The sequence below is a fragment of the Eriocheir sinensis genome, chromosome 46, assembly GCF_024679095.1.
Source record: "Eriocheir sinensis breed Jianghai 21 chromosome 46, ASM2467909v1, whole genome shotgun sequence".
NCBI classification, from domain to species: Eukaryota; Metazoa; Arthropoda; class Malacostraca; order Decapoda; family Varunidae; genus Eriocheir; species Eriocheir sinensis.
The window spans coordinates 6,451,692-6,473,479 of NC_066554.1; the positions used below are offsets into that span (position 1 = coordinate 6,451,692).

The 21,788-nt window shown below is 40.8% G+C and overlaps 1 protein-coding gene across 50 annotated transcripts in view; it reads left to right on the forward strand.

Moving 5' to 3' along the window:
* The window catches only part of LOC126981009 (ankyrin-3-like), a 224,740-nt gene that overhangs the window by 179,736 nt on the left and 23,216 nt on the right, over positions 1 to 21,788 (forward strand). For 35 of the 50 annotated variants that reach the window (XM_050831610.1, XM_050831612.1, XM_050831611.1 and 32 more), the window contains 3 exons: positions 749 to 856; positions 10,454 to 11,965; positions 21,505 to 21,573. In XM_050831610.1, coding sequence (XP_050687567.1) covers positions 749 to 856; positions 10,454 to 11,965; positions 21,505 to 21,573 — 1,689 coding nt within the window. The remainder of the gene's footprint in view (positions 1 to 748; positions 857 to 10,453; positions 11,966 to 21,504; positions 21,574 to 21,788) is intronic. The other 15 variants (XM_050831592.1, XM_050831601.1, XM_050831594.1 and 12 more) reach the window with 3 other exon arrangements.

The window sequence follows — 21,788 nt, forward strand, 5'->3', positions numbered from 1 at the left end:
CGTGTATGCCTGTGTGCATGTGTGTGCGTGTGTGCGTGCGTGCGTGTAGTAACATGCATGTGTCCATGAATATACATACAGTTAAATGCATTTTGAAAATCTGCATCACTTGAATTCAGGCAATCCATTTTCTTGAATTTCCATTCCCTTTGACATATCAAGCAAATTCTTAATAGAGGGATATTTTTATGCTGCATATAATTTCTCTGGTCGAATTTTCACAGCTATCTTTATTCTATTTATTTTTTATTTTATTTAATGTGGACTGTCATTAATGTCAATATTGATATATTTGCACCAAATCATATTTTAGAAAATATTATGACAAAAGTTAAAGAATATAATAATAGCAGTTTTCCAAGTAGAACATATTGCCCATGATGTGGACCAGGCTGGTTAGAGCGAAAGAGAAACCCTACATCTTCCTGTAATTGGATTATGGGTGACGGAAGTGACCCAAATCCTATAATTGAGTTACTCGTCCAGTGTTGCACTGCACTATTTCTCCGGCAGCTGACCTCACTCACCTTGCTGCTTAGTACAGTATTTGTTACATCAGAAAATTATGATGCACTTTTTATTTGATGAAAGTAAAAGTAATGTTGTTTATGTCAACTGCAGTTTGTTCAGACATCACTATCATCACAACTATCCTGTTACTACCCAAGACCGTGAGTGTATCTACATTAGCCTCACTAGTACCCCAGGGTTTTATTACAGTCCTATCACACTTGTTATGTGCCAACAGATGGTTTCACTCAGGCGTCTGTAGAGTCCAGCCAGATGTCCTCCACACGGGGCACCGCTGATGTGAGCTTTCCGGGTGCTGACGAACCTCTGAAGCAGCTTGATGGAGGTATGTAACTCATGTCTTCACTGTATGGGGCTCTCAAATGTCAATTGCTCTAAATTATATATAACTGAAAAAACAAGATAAGCATTGTCTTCAGTGAAGGATCGAGCTTTGAGTAGGTAGGGTTATACCCCTTGCAGCATTTATTTATTAAAGTAACAACAGGAAACTGAGAAGTCTGCAGCTCCTGAATTACCAAAATATGTGTATGTGCAAAGACCAAGAAAGTAGTACCTAGGGATATTATGGAGTTGTGCTGTTAATTATACTTCTGAACACCACCATGGAAAGGCTCTGCTCATCTACCTCCTCTGTGATGTAGTTCCACTCTGCATAGACACTAACAAAGCTTCATTTATACCTGTGTGTGCTAGTTCATTGTTGTGCTTGTTTTGAAGTACTCCATCCTATGCATTTCTAGAATTTTCTTCATTAATCTCAGAGTATAAAATTGAAAGACCGATAAGTCATCCACTCACCTAGCATGTAAAAGTGATAAAATCATTGCATAGGGGTTACCATTCACATACAAACATCAATCATTTTCAAAGGGTGAGCCATTGTCCCATTTTCCAAGGCTAGATTATTCTTTATTTATAAGTTCTGTAATATTACTGTGATGTTAGATAACTACAGAGATATATAGGTGTGTGTGTGTGTATGGTGTATAATTCACACATATACATACATCTATATCTTCTTATTGATTACAATTCATAATGTGTTGTTGATATCCAATTTTGGGAGAGTTTGCAAGAAAACTATTGGACAGGTGACAGTTTGAGTGAGGCAACACTCACTGGTGAATTATCAGTTGTTAGATTGCCATTATGTTCCAAGGCTGCGAGACACTAACTGAGGACAGAGTGGAGGAGATGCTTCGCCCGGATTCTTCTCTCATTAGCTGTAGAGGCACTTTGATGGCCTCTTTGTGGTGGCCCCAGTTATTCCTTTTCATAGGTTGATCAGAATGTTGGCTGCCACTGTTTGAGATGTAGCATGACATAATAAGTGAAGCAGTGGTGTATTGAAAATGGCTATTGAGCCATTAAGAATTATTTATTTATATTAATATATTCATGATATACTATCACTGCTGTCTTTGTAGCAGGGGAACATGTTAATCAATAATGATAATGATGGTGTCACATAACAAAATGCTTTCTGAGGAAAAAAACAGGAATCGTTGGGTTGTATCCTCTCCAGCAGACTGCCTTAATATCAGCTCATTTCATTAGCATTGCTGTAGGGTAACTGAGTTTTAAGCTACTAGCTCAATAAGATTGATTGCAAACTTTAATGTCAATGATATCAAGATGTTTTGAGGTTTTCTCAAAAGTTGCATACAAGATATATTCTTTTCTATCCTCTCTCTACATCTTACTCCCAGCTTCAAAGAGAACACATAAATAACTGAACAATTAAGAACAAAGCACATTTGATACATATTCACTAAGAATAAAGAAAACAAAAAATGAAATAATTATACATAAATGAAATTTAAGAACTTTGATAAAAGCAGATTTTTTTCATCTAATTGTACTGTTACTTCATCTAGAGTACATTTGAAAGATTAAGGAAAGGTTATCAAACCATTGACACTGCACATTTCATTATTGCTCCATGAATGTCTGTTGAGTGATGAATAGAGTTGAGGACATTGTGTGAGGGCTTAGCGGTGACACGGCTGCTTGTGGGATGCCTTACATGTTCTTGCTGTAATCTTCAATGGATGCCACGGCTGAGGAGGGAAGCCTTCCTCAGTTGTACTTCCAACTGTGGGGCAGCAAGAACATCTCTACCAACACCTTTTCTGAGCTTTTTTGGAATTGCTTTGATGAAGTGCAGAGTACTGAAAATAACACTGAAAAAACACCAACAAAGGTAGTGAAATAAGGAAACAAGAATAAGCAACAGTGGCAATATAACTTCTCCCAGCCAGAATAGGTAAAGTACTATCCTTCAGAAATGTTCATGTTAATGATGAATTATAATGTGCATAATGTAGTACTTTCCTATAAAGGAGGAATACTGGACAATATTTTATTAAATTCTTATTTTGTTCTATTTTATTCTGGACATTATTATATATTCTGCAGTACTCTTTAACTTTTTAACGGTCATCTAGAGGAAACAGCTTTATTATGTGATTAAGTTAAAGCTATTAGAAATTCAAGTATAGTACACAGTACAGGATGAAAACAACAAGGTCCTGTTACTTTTCATCACTCAAGTGACGTGCAAGGACAGAATGATAAAAAAAACAAAAATTGTAGCGAAGAGCGAAGTGTTGTGTAAAAGTATCGGTAGGAAGGTAGGAAGGAAGTGAAAATATATTGTTTAACCTGAAACTGGATTAGATTAGCAAAGAATATTTTTCATTCAAGGGTTGCATACATTGTCTATTCGTTGCTGCACCTGAGAATTTTTTAATAAAGTTGTGAGGTAATGATGAGTTGTTATGAAACATAGTGACACAGCGTCCCTTGTAAAGAGATTCCTGAACAGAGTTTGAAGCTTGAACTGTTATGGTAAATATTCTATACTGTTAGGAATGAAGGGTTGTCCAGGAGGTGAACTGGGATCTGAAAGCAAAGCTGAGCAGCCGTGGGTAATTGGTCAGTGCAGTTGTTCCACAATAAAGGAAATACTGCATTGCCCATTACCTTTCTAAAGGCATAACTGGTAAATAAAGCGAGATTAATAAATGCCATTAAGTAAAATAACGATGAAATTAGCAGTTGCTATTCAAATTCACTTCGAACCATGTATAAGAATATTCTGGAATGCTCGGTGAAATTGCCGGCATCCAGCTCACAAGGGCACTCATTTTTGCCCCACGCAGTCAGTCAGCTGTTAGACGCCAACGTGGCAAGACCTCAGTGCGTATACACTGCTGTAGAACACACAAACAACGTGTCGTCTACTTACTACCTCTACATTACTACAGGCCGGCACACCTTAGCCGACACACTTCAGAACAACCTATTCTGAAAACCCTACATCCATAAGTATTACCAGTATCTCATTCTTTTGGGCCCATGGGGGAAGGGGTATTGGGGTACTTTTTGGGAGGAAGGATCTGGTAACCTTTCAGGTGAGTCGGTGGGTGTGATTCAGGCCTTGCAAGTGTGTGTTGCGAACAATAAATTCACAACAATACTTTAGGCATAAAATCTGTTATGCTCCTAGGCATATAATTAGTAAATGATAAACTCACACCTTGCTGTAAAACTGAGATATCAAAGAAAGAATATGAGCAAAATTATGAAAAGAAAGCATTCTTGTATTATTAGATAAAGATAATCCAGAATGGGAAGGTGACTGGATAATATAGTTGTCATCATCATTATCAGTAGTTATGTTTCCCTGCATCCAGCCTGAGTATCTTTATTCAGGAATGAAATTTGAATATCAAATGGACCCCAGGCCCATCTTCTCTAATGAAACTGGACATTCTTACTGTCTCTTGATCATATAAATTTACTGCAACCAATGGAGGTTCATTATATTAAAGGTGGTCCTCTCAGGGACCCTTTGTCCCTGCCAATGTCTAGCAGTCAGTCCAGCCCCTGATCTGGGTTGGTTGGGATGGGGCTTGCAACCCCTCCCCTCAAAATTTTAACACAAGATAAAAAGTAGAGGTCGTGGTCATGCTGTGAGCCTCAACCCCAACCTGGGTTTGCTGAGGGCCCTGACCATGTGGCAGGGTTCCTTGATGCATTCACATTAAGTGGGTCTGACACCTATGATGGGTGTAGGACAAAGCATGTGGGATCCCTGCATTCAAAGGGTCCCCTAGTCCTTCTTTGTTTTGATAGTGGCCAGGGAGATGCAGAAGTGGCACCTGCCTGCAGTACCAGGCCCAGAATCAACCTTTGAAGGGTTCTTCATGTGTGCTCGTGGAATGTCCTGAGCCTCTTGAAAGATCAACAACTTCCTTATCTAGCGAATGAGCTCTCAGAAAGCTGAGGGTGGATATTATGCGACTTGCAGTGGCGAGGTCAGTAGTGGAGGGTACACCTGCTACTGGTCCAGCATGAACAATGGTAACTATCTTAAGGGGATAGCTATAGGCATTTCCAGCCATCTGCACCCATTTGTGGATGAGAATCCCCTAGTTAATAAGCACAAAATGCAACTGAGGCTGAAGCACACCCTGGGCTTCATGTGTCTTGTTGCTGTAAACAGTCAAACCTCAGTTTACGAGTGCCTTAGCTTGCGAGTGTTTTGATTTATGAGCAAAAAATCCCACAAAAAATGCCTTGGTTTACGAGTGGTGACTTGGTATGTGAGCATCCTGTTCCATTTTTTTATTTTTTTGTTGCCGAGTGGGGACACAGGCTATATGGAGGCCGTCATGGTCAAGTGTGTATATCCCTTCGAGGAGGGACCTCAAACTGACTCTATTGGCTCACATCAGCCTAGCCGACCAAGTCGGTCTTTTGACGAGGACTGGCGTGTCTCTTTGTACAAGACGAAGACGTGAGCGTGGGTTCCCTTTGTTCGCTGAAAGACGAGTGTGCTCAAAGCAGAAAACAATGGGAATAGAGTCACAGTTAGGGCTACCACCTTGAGCTAAAAAAAATTAGGAATGCAACATCCCCCTTCTCTGATGCAGAACAAATCCATACTTTAAGGAACGAATGGCAACCCTTAAATTTCTCTGGCCTGCCAAGACTGACAGCCGCTGCCCGCTGCTGGTGAAGGCAAGAGGAAGGGGGCAAAGACATTACGACGCGTATTTTATTCATATTTCAAGATGACCCTTGACAAACATAATTTTATGGACTGGTTTTGTGGTTCACCAAAAAATGCACTCACTACAGTTTTAAAATGCTGAATTTTATCTGCTTGACCATTCAGACAGGCAAAAATGGAACAAATGGCATTCCATATTTTAGGGAATGGGTGGCAAATTTGCAACCCTAAGGCGTCATCTGGCGATATATGGCCTTCTTGAACGACCCCCCATTCTTGAGACTGTTTTTCACTTCCCTCCCGTAATCTGCCAGAGCACTCAATCTTGACCATATGATTGGATGAACCAACACTATTTCTCAATTTGTCACTCATCAAGGACAACATGCGTTAATTTACTCACAGTTACGGGATCTACAGTTCATAGGAGTATTTCAGTAGCTGCTTAGCGTCATTGCATGCGACAGAGTTTCTTAAAACGTCCTTTTTCTCTGCAAAATATTGGCAAATGGCATCGTTTCACTGCCTTGCTTCCAACGATGACGATGATGTTTTCATACCGGGAAGTTTTTACTTATCCTACAGTGATGATTTAAAATGGTCTCTGGTGCAACAATAACACAACAGTAACCTTGTGAACTCTATATCCACCCCCACCTGGCAGGGTTACCCATAGGAGGCTCAGCAAAAGGTCATCGCCATAGGCCTACGGAAGTGCGGCCAGCAAGACAGTGGCCGTACCTAGCCCCGCTGCGACTTGCGCAGGACTCACGATTCTTGCCGAGAATTGGGGGAAAATCTTTAAATTCTGACGTGCCAGAACAAGGAACGTAAGAATTTTGCAAGATTTGGGGTTAATTCTTGCTCGGTCTAGGGTAATTCTTGACCACCAGATAACGGCTCTAGCCTCAGTCCGCGTTGTGAACTCGTAGAAATAGCATCCGTGCGCTCGTGTCATGTTTTCAGCACTACAGTGTGTTTTCAGCACTACAGTGTGAGTTCTTTGTGCTTTAACAATGTCTCCCAGAAAGATGGTTAAAAGGGATGGTGCTGCAAAGAAGAATACAGGGACGGTGGATACTAAGCTCACAACAGGAACGGGGGACGAGCCTCAGCAGCTTGTATGCAGTCCTGGACATGACTGACTCCAGTTCACCCTCCATCTCGGACGATACGTTGGGTTAGCTTCATGTTGATGGTCGAATGTAGTTCCGGTGCCTCGAGAATAAGGGAACTGCGGCTGCTAAACCCCAAGGCGCAAAGCCTACACCTCAAGTGTAGTTAGCAGTTGTGGAACTCTCCATAACAACCGTAACTCCTTGATTTGTGTTTCATATTATTTATCATTGCTGTATGTTAGTAAAATTACTTTAATTCTGTAAAAACTTTAATTCTGTAAAAAAAATAGCATGTAAAATGATTTTTATATATATTTTTTGATATGGGATGCATTAATAGGATTTACATTAATTTCAATGGAGAAATTAGTTTTGGTTTACGAGTGTTTTGGTGTGCGAGCAAAATTCTGGAACGAATTAAAGTCGTAAACAGAGGTTTGACTGTATGTTCTTACTGAGATTTGTGAAACTAAAGAGAAGAAGTTTTATGCCATACCCAACTCTGAATTAAATCAATGTCCTCCTCGGGACGCAAATATTGTCTTGGGCAATTTCAGTGCTTCTATGTACTGGCACTAGCAGAGTTGGCTATGAGTCATGTGTTGATCCCCATGGTTCTGGTACCAGGTACATCAACAGCTCTCTCTTCCTGAATTTTGCAAGATCCAGGAAGTTGAGAATTGCAGGTTCTTGGAACCAGAGACCAGAGCTGCACCGCTGGACTTGATGTAACAGTGCTGGAGAGGTAACTGCAGGGTTTTACGGGATGCTGAGTTCTTTGCATCTGATCATAGACTTGTTGGCACAGTTCTCAAGTTGCATATCATGTCTAAAAGAATCGCAAGATTTAGCCACGCTGTGTTCCATCTCAAGAGACAGAAAGACTTGGCATGTGCTCATGAGTATGAAGTGACAGTCTCATATCAGTACAATGATGCTCTCCACCCTTGAGAACCCTGTAGAACTGTGGGATATCTTCAACGTGAAACTTTTCAAGTTGCAAAATAGTGCTTCGGAGAGCATCTAAAATGGAGGAGTGGTTTTGCCTCAGGGGAGACACTGGAGAATGTCGAGAAAAGTCACACTGCCAGGGTATTGGGACTAATATTGGGCTATGTTGCATAGGACTAGAGCTCTCCTGAGGAGAGATAAGGAGTGGTATGTCAGGAGTCTTGCTGAGGACACACAGCCCTCTTAGACTGGTTGATTGCTATGAAGGCACATGGTCGATTCTGAGTTTTCTCAGCTTTATTTTGCCTAGTATAAAAGATATTGGTTCCTGCAGTTGCTTTCCTTCCTTTTTTTACTGTCATCAAGAAACGCAAAGCTGTTAACATCACAGTGATATTAGAGAAGGTTCACCATTTTGCAAAACTGAACATAAGCACTATTACCTAAGTTGTTTCCAAAGCAAATGTCAGTGAGCTAAAAAAAAATTCAGAATAAAATAACTTAATATTTTGTTAAAAATGTTCATCTGCATTTTAATGAGTTACATTCAGTCATGTAACATTGCAGCTTTAATGAAAAGCTAATTCATACTTTTATTATCTTTACACACCAAGCTGGCTTAAGTACAGATTGAATTCATGCACACACACACACACACACACATACACACACACACACACAAACAAACAAACAAACAAACAAACAAACAAACAAATATATACTTATATATACTATATATTATGCTTTTTATGCTTTTCCCTCATCTTTGATATTACTTTGCATTATATAAAAGTTTGTATTAGTGTATATTGAAATAAGCTTAAATTTTACTTTTTCCACTATGCATAGTTTTTAGGACCAATATCTATTGCTTAGTAATGCCTCTATGTTGCCACGGATGCTCATTTGAAATCTGGAGGAGTCATATTTCATAGCACAGATGATGACAATGTCGGGGCGAGGTTTTCCCATTACATGTTCACTTAGAATTGATCCTTGATGAATCCCACCATTTTTGTGCCCTAGAGAAACAAAAGGCTCTGATCTTCTGCAACTTTAGCATAAATTTTCCAATAGCATGACTTGAATTATTATTTCATAGTTGGTAAATATTGTCATGTTTTTATTTGCTTTTACAAGATACATCAGTCAGTACCTACAATAAGTTTTCAGAAAAGTGGTCATATAAATGTTTACAATAATTATAACAAACTAACTAACTAAAATATATATAATATATATATATATATATATATATATATATATATATATATATATATATATATATATATATATATATATATATATCTATATATATATATATATATATATATATATATATATATATATATATATATATACCTATATATATATATATATATATATACACACACCTTTCAATACCAATATAGACTGCTTGGAATATTTTTACTAAGTTACGAGCTTGATCAAAGTAGCTAAATGGTGTCCAATCCTAGAATGTGTTTGTAACCATGGTAACATACTATCCCTTTAGTTTCTATGTAATCCCTCCCAGCTCTTGTATGTCATCTTTGCCAGTCAATTATTTATAGTAATTGCTCTTTCCCCTTAGTCTACTATCTGAACTTTAGATAGTTTTTATGCCCCTTAATTTTGCTGGGCATCCTAGGTCCTGAGCCGTGAGTGTAACCCTGTGTTGGTATCAGTTCCTCCATCTGCTGCCATTTTCTTCCCTCCTTCCAGTACATTCCTGTCTCTTGAGACCTTCCCTTCAACCCATCATTCCTAAGCTCCTTAACTTTTCCTTGGTTCCTTGATCTACACATCTTCCAATATTCTTTTTTTATTTCTATTGCTAGAGAGCCTTGTACAAACCTTGCTCAGGTGTATTGTAGAATGGTCCATTTTAGAAATAGTTGTCATTCATGGAATGATTGAACACTTGCCAGTATTTCAACAGAGTTCATGAACTCCAGAACAACATCATGTGTTTTTGTGCATTTTATTTCAACACTTGGGTTTTCTTTTGCTTCATTAGCATGAACAGCATATGTTTTTAATTGCTTATAGTTACCTTTATTATACTTTCATTTAGTTTGTCTAACCTTTTATGGTTTGCTAGTCCCTACTTGATGACATTACATTTACTTTCATTCCAAATGAATGCTAAAAACTAAATACTAATTAGGTTATTGTGTTCTTGGCAGTGCATTGGTATGAATAGATGTGAAATTGGTGGTGGCAGGCTTCTAGATTGTATTTTCATGAATTAAAAGGAAAGTGCATACTGTAATATTCACAATAAAAATGGAACTTACTGCTAGTAGAGATTGTATTCAGAAGAATAGTTTACAGCCTCTGCATTAAGGTTCTGAAGACTGAAGATTTATAAAACACTTCTGCCTAGGGAGACAGTTTACTGTAAATAGTCCTTAAATACATATTGCACGAGCTGGCATGACCCAAACTAGAAACTATGCCTCATTACAGAGACACTGCTAGAGCTGAGGTAGACAGGAACCTTGTTGGCTTATATCACAGTCACATTATATACCGAATGGCTTACTCCTCTTTGTTGTTATAATCCATTCCACCAAGTCTGAGCGTTATTCTGCTTTACAAAATTTAGTTGGTGGCGTGCTGTTGCTACTCTGGGTTAAGTTGTAGAATTTGTGCTTAAGTTCCACTATCATCACAACCACCACACCTGTTCCCCTTATATTACCAATGCTCCTCATCTGTCCTGGAGGTGGCAGTGAGGTAGCAGCAAGGAGGACTGGTAGCTCACAGGTGTAGAGGCATTGCTTACACGAAAGACCTCAGTGTCTGACCTCTTCTTCTGTGGCAGCCTTAACCCAGCAGATGGTGCCCCGGATAGAGGATGGCAGGATATCTCATGAGGACCCATCTCAGCAACCTTCTTACAATGCAATGGAACACTCTCAAGATATACCTGCCTTCATACCCGCTGACCCTGCACAGAGTAGCCGGACGGAGGAGCGAGGCTGCAGCCCAATTACTGTGTTGGAGGCAAGGCATAATGCAGAGCAAGTAGTAGAGAAGTCACACTCTAGAGGAAGTTCCCACACCATTACCACCACAACAAGCTGGGGTTGTCCTCTCTCAGCAACAACTAACATTCAGATTGAGGATGAAAACTCGCCACAGTGCCTGCAGTTCACCTTACATTCAGAGAGCCGTGTCACCCTTCATGCCCCAGAGGATGTCATACAGGAGTTACAGCATCTCAAGCAGCACCAAGAGCAAAAGCAACCACAGCAGTTTAGTCCAACGCCAGATGAAGGAAAAGGTCATGATGAGGCCTCAAAGCTTGCGGGTTCAGATCAACCTTGTGACAAAACTCAAGAACTAGAAGAGAGTTCTGGCAAATTAAAAGATAGAGATATCCCTATAGGCTCTTTAAAAGAAGCTAAAGAGATAGAAACTCAGAACCTGAAACATAGCTCTGCCCAGGATGACACTGTGTGTAGTCAAGTAGAGTATAGTGATCCAGGTTCTTTTAATCAAGCTGAAATTATACCCTCTGAAGTGGCTAGAGTGGAAGAGACATCAATAGGTGATCAAACTTCAGAAGGAGTCTCTTGTTCTGTTCATCAAACAATATCCCAAAAAGAGGAGAGTGAAGAGGCAAGGGAGGTGGAAATGCAAACCCTTGAAAGATTAGATGATAGTGAAGTCCCAGTAGCTTTAGTTGGTGATCCATACCAAACAACAGAAGTTACACCGTCCTCAGCACACCGTCCAACGACACTCATGATAACTTCGAACTCTAACGAATCATCCGACGATGCAGAATGCACAACGAACGACCCTGCCAGATTTGGCAGGGAAAACGACCCTTCTCAGGAACCCGAGCAAGAAGGAAGTATGGCAGGCAGAGAAGAGTCAAAACAGGAAGAATTGGACAAGAGTGAGCCCTCAGCAGTGGGTGAACGAGTTTCAGGTAATGAGAGTGGTGCCGTGCCTCGCCTTGAGCGTTCTGTGCGCTCCTCGCCTCGCACCACCACTTTGGTCAAAGTTAAGGTGGAAAAGAGGCCAGTGGGAAGCCATTCCCAAGTGCGAGACCGGAACTCTCATGACCACATGACAATAGTTCGTGCCCCTTCTGTAGAGGAGGAGGTGCGTGGATTGATGCAGGAAGTGAAGGAAGCCACTAGTCAGATCAAGCAGGAAGTGAAAGAATTGCGGCAGGCAGACACACCCACTCCTGATACTCCTACTCCTCTCAGGGAGTTCAAAGAATTCCTTAATCGAGAAGAGGAGCAGGAACAGGAGCGTTTACCCACAATAAAGGAAATGTGCCGTGAGAGTGAAGAAGATCCTGCTGCTGGTATGGGAGGTGAGCACACAGGTGGAAATGAGTATTTGTGTCTCAGACCTAATACACCAGTACATGAGCCTTCCCTCCCAGAGCAATTTGTCCAACCTGGTTTTGATGATAAACCTAATCCTGATAGTGGTTACTCTACCATGGAGGGATACTATGCTAAGTCTGTTGACCCTTCTCAAACTGCCAAGTACTCCCCCTCCCGCTATGAGATGGTTCCTGAGGGATCTTTCGATGAACACAGTGTTAAGTCCGAACCTAAGAGTCCCTCAAGCCTTGTAGATATTAAGCGTTTGTCCCCTGTAGCTATTAGTGTAGGTAGTGCTTCAACCACAGGTAGTGAAAAACAAAGCAAGTCTAAATTAAAGTCTTTCTTGAAAAAAGTTTATAAACTTACTTCTAAAGGAAGTGCTAAGAGTGAAGCTAGGATCAGTGATGGTGAGGGAGAACATGTCCATGGTAGGAATAGTAATGAACAAAATCTCATAGGAAAAGATTATACAGTAGAAGATGGGAAAGTAAGTGGGATGGTACATGAAAAGAGAGAAGAAATTCAATCACAACTACACAGTGTTGGTAATGTAATGCACACAGATTCTGTAGACTATGAGTTAAGCAAATACCTTGAGAAAGAAAAAATTAAAGCTGATGAGGGAAATATTATATTATCAGCTCCATATGACTCTGTTCAGAGCTATGTAGATAATAGTGAGGAAAGAGACAAAAGCTTTGAGTCAGTAGCACAAGGTGCATCAGTGACTTCAGCAGCCAGGGATGTGCTGGGTGAAGCTGATCCACCAACACATTATGTCAGCACCACCTCTGTCACAGAGCTGCATTTCCTGGCATATCAGATGCCTGATAGTAATGAATCTCAGGTGATGGCTCCTACATCAGATTTTCTTGGTGATAAGAGTGAGGAAGACGTATGCATTCAGGTGAATGAGGAAAATCAAGATATTTTTTCAAGAGTTCCTGAAGGAGGGACAGAAGATGATAATAATTTTACAAGATATTATGAAAATTTAGAATATTTGTCACCTTCAGGTAACTTTCAAGTTTATGAGTCTCGTGTACAGTTACCTAGGCCATGCACAGAAGAAGCTGTACAACAGGCTTTGGAAAAGGAAAGTTTGTTCCATGCAGAGTCTGAATTATTATCATTGAAAGCACTTGCAAACCAAAGTGACTGGACATTGCCAGGCTCAGCACCAGAACAACAAGCTGTTCCATTTTTGCCTGATGATTATGTAGATAACATCAGGCAAAGTAACCTTCAGAGCATAGGTTTTGTTGCCAGACATGAAAGTGCTAGTGTAGAAGAGACTGTACCTGGCAGAAGTATTGATGTGCCTGTTTATGATAACTCTTTCTCTAAAATTGAAGAGGAATATGAAGAAACAACTAGTTTTAATCAACAAACAGTAACGAGCCCAGGGTCACCCTTGTCAAGGCAAGGATCAAAGACACCAAAATTATCTGCTATTCCTAAGTTTTCTATACCTGAAGACGAGTATGATGATTACATTGACCTTCCAGATACTGACATAGTTGAAATAATGGAGACAGTTATTGAAGTTGATGAAACAGAGGAGAGTGATGAAATGCATCAAGAGGAAAAATATTCACTTAAAAGTTATGGGGAATGTGTCAGTTCACAAGAAAAGTACAATGCAGAGAGAGGTAATGAAGCTGATAGAAATACATTAGGGACATGGAAGACAAAGAAAAGAAAGAAAGAACATCAGACAAGTAAATCTGTTCATGAGGATGAGATCCAACTGCTGTCCGAGGCTGACATTCAAACAATGAATGAACCTTTACAGTCACCAAAAGACAAAAGTGCTCCCTTACCATTGGAGACAGAAGATGAGATTGCAAGTGCTAACATTATCTGTTTACCTCAGGACCAGGATAAGAAGGATATAAGGATGCTGCATCAGTTCAGCACCACAGGTGAAGCCTTAGTGCTTGATGCAGATGGTCAAGAAGAGACAGATGAGACTAGCAAAGCAGATGAATGTAAATCAGATGTAGACAGAGCCAGAGAAATCACTGAACATATACTTAAACAAATTGATAACATGGATGTAGGGAATAGGAAGCTCACAGATTTGGGTGCTGAAGGAGACATTGACTTTATGTTGGAGTCTAGACACAAAATTCCTGCATCAAGAGAAACTGATTCTGAAATGGAAATGAGCTTCTCAGATGACTTCCCAATTAGAGTTCCAGAATTAAATGAAACTGACAGTTGGCTGAAGACCATCAAAGCATACCAGTCACTGACTGCCAAGGCTTCAGAAACAAGACAAGATAAAACTAATACAGAGAAGTTGCATCAAGTCACACAAGAAAATCAAAATGTTACTGTATCAGATTATGATTGGCTTCAGTATATGAAAAAGGCCGAGACTAGCACTTATGATGACTCTGAGGATTATAAAGAAGACCTTCCTCGAGCAAAGAGTGATGAACCCTGTGATGGTAGTGTTGAGGGTATAAGAGGTACTGTTGAAGATGTCTTTGTAGGGGATATGCCAGAAATGGCTCATGAGGCAGAATCAAATGCTGATCATCTTTCTTTTACTGAGAATGCTAGTCAACAGCACCCTCATAGTTCAGAAAGCATGGATCAGTCACCATACAAACTCTGCCTGTATGAGTATGATGGACGTGGTCTTCAGTTACGAGGTATCCTTGAAGAAGATAAAAAGCTTCCACCTGTTAGTCATGATATATCTTCAACAGAGATGGTAAATAGACAAACAGATTCTTCTGAGAGTTTCTCATACAAGGATTTTGATGATCAAAGTAAAGATGAATATGTTCTGAGTAATAATGAGATTGAGACACATTCACAGCAAAAGACAAATGATACAGTAGACATATCAGTGGAACAAGGATTTCAGTGCCTTCAGGAAGCAGTTACACCTAAAGAGCCTATGTTAGCTGCAGCAGCAAAGTGTTCAGCAATGGGAAGTACATCTGAAAGTGACTTGTCTAGCAATGAGCTAAGAGATGTATCACAAAGCACAGAAAATGCCAATTTTTCAGCTATATCAGACATTCAGGAGAGTGAGGCTGTTGTAGACAGTGAGATGGAAGAGGTGTTTGTAAGTGAGGAAACTAAGAAAAAATCTACATTAACTCACGTTTCGGAAGAACTTAAAGCAATCATATATGATCTTGAGCACAGTTTAATGGCTGGTGAAGGCATGCATCTTGAAATTGGTCCCTTGATTGAAAAACTAGATGAGATGGAGAAGGAAATGGTAGATCTAAATATTGAGCATGAGGCATCAGAGTCCAGTATTCCTGCTTTAGTAGATGATATATGTATTCATGATGTAGTGTCTACTTCACAGACCTCACCATCCACTGAAGAGGTCAAGATGCCTGTTGGACTAGAAAAAGAGGCTGCCACTCTCTCCATTCCTGGTGGACCAAGCCCCACCGGAGACAGGAATGGGGATATTCAAGATGCTTTAACAGATGTTGAAGAGTTACACAGCGAAGGTGATGTTTCACCCACTCCTAAAAGAAAAGCCCTCCTCGCTGCTCCCAAGCAAGATGCTGGAGCATTAACAGACACCGAAGATATGGATCTCTCTGGGGAGGAAGATGACATAATCCCAGAAAAGAAAAACCTTCCTACCCTGCAGGCCTTGGGACTACTCCCTGAGCCTGTCAAGGAGGTGGTCAATCTGACAGAAGGTTATGCCAGGGAGTCCAGTCCTCTCCATGGCTCTGATTCAGAGGGTGAAAAGGAGGATATTCGGGGTAAACATCAGAAAAATATGAAGAAAATAGATTCACAACAGGAGCTTGCTTTACCAGCTGATGATATTGTAGAAGGCCTCACAGATGTTGAAGACATGGTCACTTCAGGAGAAGAAGAAATACCAGATGAGGTTGACGACTCCTTGCCTGATTATTACATGGCTCAGGGTGAGGATGTGTCCAATAAAGAAGACTTCAAACCTCAGCTTCCAACTCCAAAAATCCTAATTACTAAAAAAGATGACTCTTCAGATGATGAAACTTCAAAAGAAAGAAAGAGCAGGACAAGACACTTGAAAGTAGAAGTCAATCAAGAAGGAACTACTGATGTTGAGGACTTGGAAGTTAGTGATAAAGATACTAATAAGAAACCAGCCACAAAGCCAGAAGTGGCAGTAAAGGAAAAAGTCCGTCGCAAGAAGCAGGTTCGTAAGAAGGCGTCTTCCAAGAAGCCAGCTGGGAAAGCCCTCACTGCCCCCACAGAAGATTCCAGTGCTCTTACTGATGTAGAAATTTTAACTGGTGATGAAGAGAAAGAGGAAGACACCATGGATCTCGAAGTTCCTGAAGAAGACTTTGATGAAGTAACAGATACAGAAGATGTTGAAGCATCTGATACAGAAAATGTGGAGGATTTTGTGCCCAAACCTATAGAGAAAGTGGAGCATCTTGTGATGCCTGCCCCCCATCGAGAGAGAATTACAATCTCTGATGTGGAAGAACGAGCTAAAGAAGAGTCTGGAGCTGAAACTGATGAAGAAGGTTTTGAAATAAATGAAAAGGAAGATGAGAGGCCTCTGGTACCTCGAAAAAAAGTAACGCATGAGCCTTTAGATAATGACGAACAAAATACTCTTGAAGTGGAGGAAGCAGAGGAAGCAGCCCTCACTGACACCGAGGATTTTGATATTGAGGAAAAGGAAGAAAAGGAAGTAATGGATGATATGATGAGTCGGATAGCACAGGAAGGTGAAATATACACCTTGACCGAAATGGAAGCCAATATCGGAAAAATTACCAAAAAAGAGATTTTGAAAGATGCAGATGCTGAGATCAAGCAAAAAATTAAGGATGCAGAACGTTCAGGGATCACCTTACAGACAGCCCTGGAGGAGGAATGTTTGACTGATGTGGAGGACCTTGATGCTCCGCCAGAAGCAAGAAAAGCTCGAAACAAAAAGACTGAAAAAAAGAATGATGACACTGGTGAGGAAAGTGTAACCGAGTCAGACGTCGAGGAGGAAATAAAACGACCACCAAAAAATAAGAAAAGAACCAAGAGGCTTCCAGTTGCCCCGCAGCTGTCTGAGGTCCGCTTTGTTGAGACGGAAAGTGGTCCTCTGACTATTGTCATTACTCCAGATAGCAAAATTGATGAGGAAACAGTAGAAGAGGTCAAAGGCATTGTTTTTATAGAATCAGAAAATGAAAATCTTACTGATACTGAAAATATAAGTGATGGAGAAAGAAATAGATCACTGAAGACTTCCTCAGATAAAGCTGAGCCATTGACGGATACGGAAGATCTTGACTTTGATCCGTCTGAGGTGGACCGGCCCCGCAGCCCCCTCCCCCCACATCTAAAGTATAATGTACTTGAAAGCCCAAAACGTGAACTTGTATACATTAAGGAAGATAAGTATGGAGTGCCACAAGTCACTGTTCGGAAACTGGGGAAAGATGAGCTGTTTGTTTCCGACATTGAAGAAGCAGGTGCAACAGACACGGAAGACATTGACGTGTCTGAGGAGGAGGCATTGAGACTAGCCGGGGCAACAACAACGTCCACATCGGATTTTGAACTCTCCGATGTTGGAAATATAGAAGTGTCATCTAAAACAATAAATGTAGCCCTCAACGTTGATCCCGATGATGAAGAGGGTACCACTGATGTTGAGGAGCTTCTTTTGTCCAAGAAGCCCCGGCGCAAAGCCAAAGGACGCTCAAAGCTGACACCTGCAGCTCATGGTGAAGGCAGTCACACTGACACTGAGTTTCTCAGTGACCAAGATGACAAAGGGAAGCTTGCTGTACGTGTAGCAAGCCCAAATGACCACACCGATGTTGAGGAGTTTTCACACTCGGATAATGATGTTGAAGACCTGGACAGGTATGATGCTCCAACCCCAGACATAATTCGTGATGCAGCGGTTAAAAAGACGATTGTATTGAAAGAAGGGCCAGATGGTACCACTTACACTGAGGATGCTGCTGTCATCTCCAGCAAGCTCCTGGGTGTTGAAGTTGAGCCTGAGGGAATAACCGATGTAGAAGACTTTGAAGCATCTGGAGCAGAGGATGAGCCAATAGAACACCCTCCAACAGATTTGCCTGAATATGAAGCCTCAAATGTGGATATTTCTGAGAAGTCAAGTGTGCCATCAGCTAGAAATGAAGAGAAGCATGTAAAGGATAATCTACTTCTTCCAGAAGACAACTTTAATAACGTTACGGATGTAGAGTCCCTTGGTGAAGGGGAAGGTAACAGGTGTGCATCTAACACCAGTTTATTGTCTGGTCAGCAACTAACATGTGCTGTAGAGAGCTGTTCTGTAGATGAGCTTCCTTATCCTTCACCTGCCACTGACCCCAAGCTCTGCATACATCCAGGGTTGTCTTTAGAAAGTGACCCATTTTGCAGTGAGCTGACCAATCCGTTAGTTGTAGAAGCAGAGCTAGAGCAAGTGTATTATCACACTCCACAGGACAGACCTGAGCAAACTGAAATGGAATTAGAAGCTCATAATGGCTGTGTTATAAGGCGCAGACAGGTGGTGGCATCAATGTATCAGGCGAGAGAAATCCGTAGATTCTGGTCACAGGATCGAAATACCCCTCTTCAGCAGTCTGAAATGGGGGACTTCACCTCCCCTGGCATCAACAAGAAAGGCTTTAAAACAATACTTTACCTAGAGCAACCAAATTTGCTGGATACAATTAGTATCAGTGATACGCTATGTGATCCCGACTATTTTAAGAATGAGCGCCTTCTTGATTTTGATTCATCAAGTGATTCTTTTGATGATCAGCTTACATATAAGGATTCGGATGCCATTACAGTCATTGATCAAGTTGATTTGGATAGGGACAGCAGCTTTGACGATCTTCCCAGCCCTCACCTCAGTAATATAGGCAGTTCTATTATTGGTTCCATATATTCTGGAAGATCTTTTGGCTCAGATCCCCAACTTGGGTCATTTTGTTCAACTCCACTGCTAGACACTACTGTTGCTGGAGACTTAGAAGAGAGTTTGCAGGACAGAAGTAAGAATGCTTCCTTTGGCTCTGTTGGCAATGACAAATCAGTTCAATCCTCTTCCCCAGACAATGTATTCTCAAACAAGAAATCTGTATTAAGTAATTCTGATGTAGAAAAGTTGCACAGAGCTCACTTTGAATTGAGCACAAGTGCTATACATCAGGACTGTGAAAAATATGAAGCATATTCACTTCCATTGCTTGATTTAAGTAGTGAGGTATGTAGTGAGACACCAAAACTCTTTCACCGAAGAGAATGTGATCATGAGAGCAATGCAGTAAATCTTGCACACTCAGCCCTTTACAAAAGAAGCTTTGACCCCAAATCAGCTTTTTTGCATAGTTCTACTCACCCACATATGTTTCCATTTGAAAGAATTTGTCATAACTTGAATGCAGAGGATACATTGGCTTTTGCTGGTAGCTTACAAGAAATGGATAGCAATGCTTCCAGTCATGGAGCTGCATCATGTTTGGGTCCTGATACATGCGCAGAATCTGCAGATGAAAAAATGTGTATATCGAGAAAAAAGAAAACTTTGAAAGGATCTTCCATGGATTCTTTGATGCCTGTTTGGCCAACTGAACTGTGTGGAAGTAATACGGAGCCTTTCAGAAGCAAAGAACATCTAAGGTGGAAAGGACCTGGCATGGCCTCGGAAAGCCAAGAAAATTATGCTCATGAGTCTTTGCTTTCCCCATCAGCGTATGAAAGTCATGAATCCACGCACAAATACAAATTAAGCTCAGATATACAGAGTGAGAATTTTAATTTAAATATAATTGATGCATCACCAACACTGAAGGAAAAAGAGGCATTGCCATCCAGTAGACAAAGTTCCAAAGAGCTGCTTGAGGGCTCTAATATTCTTGCTCATCACACCGGGGAAGGTTTTAGTCCTTCATTTGATAATATTGATAAGAAGGAAGCTGAAAATTTTGGAGATGAATCATTCATTGCTGATTGTCATTTGGGGCTCAAGGATACTGAAGCATTTGTTACTGATATACACCCATACCATGATGACTTCTCTCCAACAGTGGACTCTAGCCATGCGATAACATCTACCATGCCCACTTGCACCCATCACATTAGGCAAAACACTCCAGGAAAGACAGTTAGTCAGGACAAGAGGCCCCAAAAGCCTGCATTCATGGCTTCTTTGCTATGGCGCCACACTTTGCCTAGAATGTGGAGACAGTTGAAAAATAGCACAACATCAGCTTCATTTAATAAAGACACTCATGCTGAAAGTTTTGTAGGAGTCAGAAACCTAATTGACCAATGGGAAGAAATTGTTGAGGATGAAAAGCGTAGGTCTCTTCCAGTATCACCTGCAATAGGAAGGAAAGTTATGCCACCTTTTGAGGAAAAGAAATACCCATTTAGAGTTGCCCATGAGTCAGGAACTAGGAAAGTCGATACACATAAAAATACTGAAAAGAAAGAGGATAGCGTTGAAATTGCATGTCTGAAGGGAACGGAGGGTTTTCAAGATGGAGGTAGTAGTGTAGTAGAGGAGGTTGCCAGTGTTGGCGATATAATCCAGCAGTTTGAGGGTAAGTTTGGGCAAGGTGACAAGCTCAGTATTTCGAGGCAGAAAGCAAACAGAGCACCACAGTCTCCCTCAAGTCGCAGCTCCTCCCATCCTCGCCAAGTAGCTACTGTTAAGCCCCTGCGTGAGTTTCAGCAGCAAGAAGAGAATCAAAGCTCTGTACAGGAAGTGAATGCCTTAAGGTATTCCCAAGAGTCCATGGAAGGCTCTCAGCTGGCAGGGTTTGTGCCTCGGGTGATGGAATCTCTTGCCATTACTAAATCCTCAGAGCAGGCAAAGGAAGAGGATCCCCCCATAGCAGGCGTCCTGAACCCAGAAGGTGAACTTCTTTTCTTTGGCTGTGTGCCCGAGGGATTATTAGTCCTGGTGACTGGGGGTTATTGGTGTAGATACTGTATGCTCATCTAGGTATTAGAGGTGTTAGTGACTTGTGCTAGTTAAGCAAAAAATGGCAGTAATAGGGGTGTGTAGGTCTTTAGATAGTTTACTGAAGGATTGATAAGGTAATGAAAGACTTGAGTGTGCTGATACAAAAGAGGGGTGAAGGTTCATTACTGATCAAAGAATGACTTGCATACCAAATTGCTTTGTGTCTCTAGAAGACAAGACACGTCACAGTCGTCTCAAGTATAGCACCTGAATACAGTGGGATACTCTGAAAGAAATGTACACTGATTAGAAGCCTGCCTTGCCACATTTACAAGAGCTAGCTTTAATGCTTTTGTTTGTTATTGGTGTAATGTCTGCCTAACATTAGCGCTGTAGCTGAGAATCACAGTGAGCCTTGCAAGTGAAAGTTTGATATAATCATGAGTACTTAACACAATTGTTCACTAGTAAATGCTTTAATTTGCTGTGTTGTTAGCATTATTTGTTTTAACTAGGTTTTATATGTACTGATGCTGCCATTTTTATGTTCACACACCATCTTTCTTCCCCCCATTCCTCTGTCAGCACCTAGTATCTTTGGTAAACGACCAAGAATAGAATCCTTCTTCTACAAAGGTTTTTTCCTTCCGTCAGGTAATAATCATTTGAGCCATGAAGCTTGGAACAATGTGCATAGCAGTTGAGCGTGACAGAGCAAGTGCTTTACTGATGCAGATGCCATGAGTTGTAGCATGTCATAGCTAATGAAGTGTATTGCTTTGCGTCAAGCCCCACACACTTTACTGATATCAACAGTTGACATGAACAACATATATCAACCACAAAAGGGATGCCTCATATCACCAATC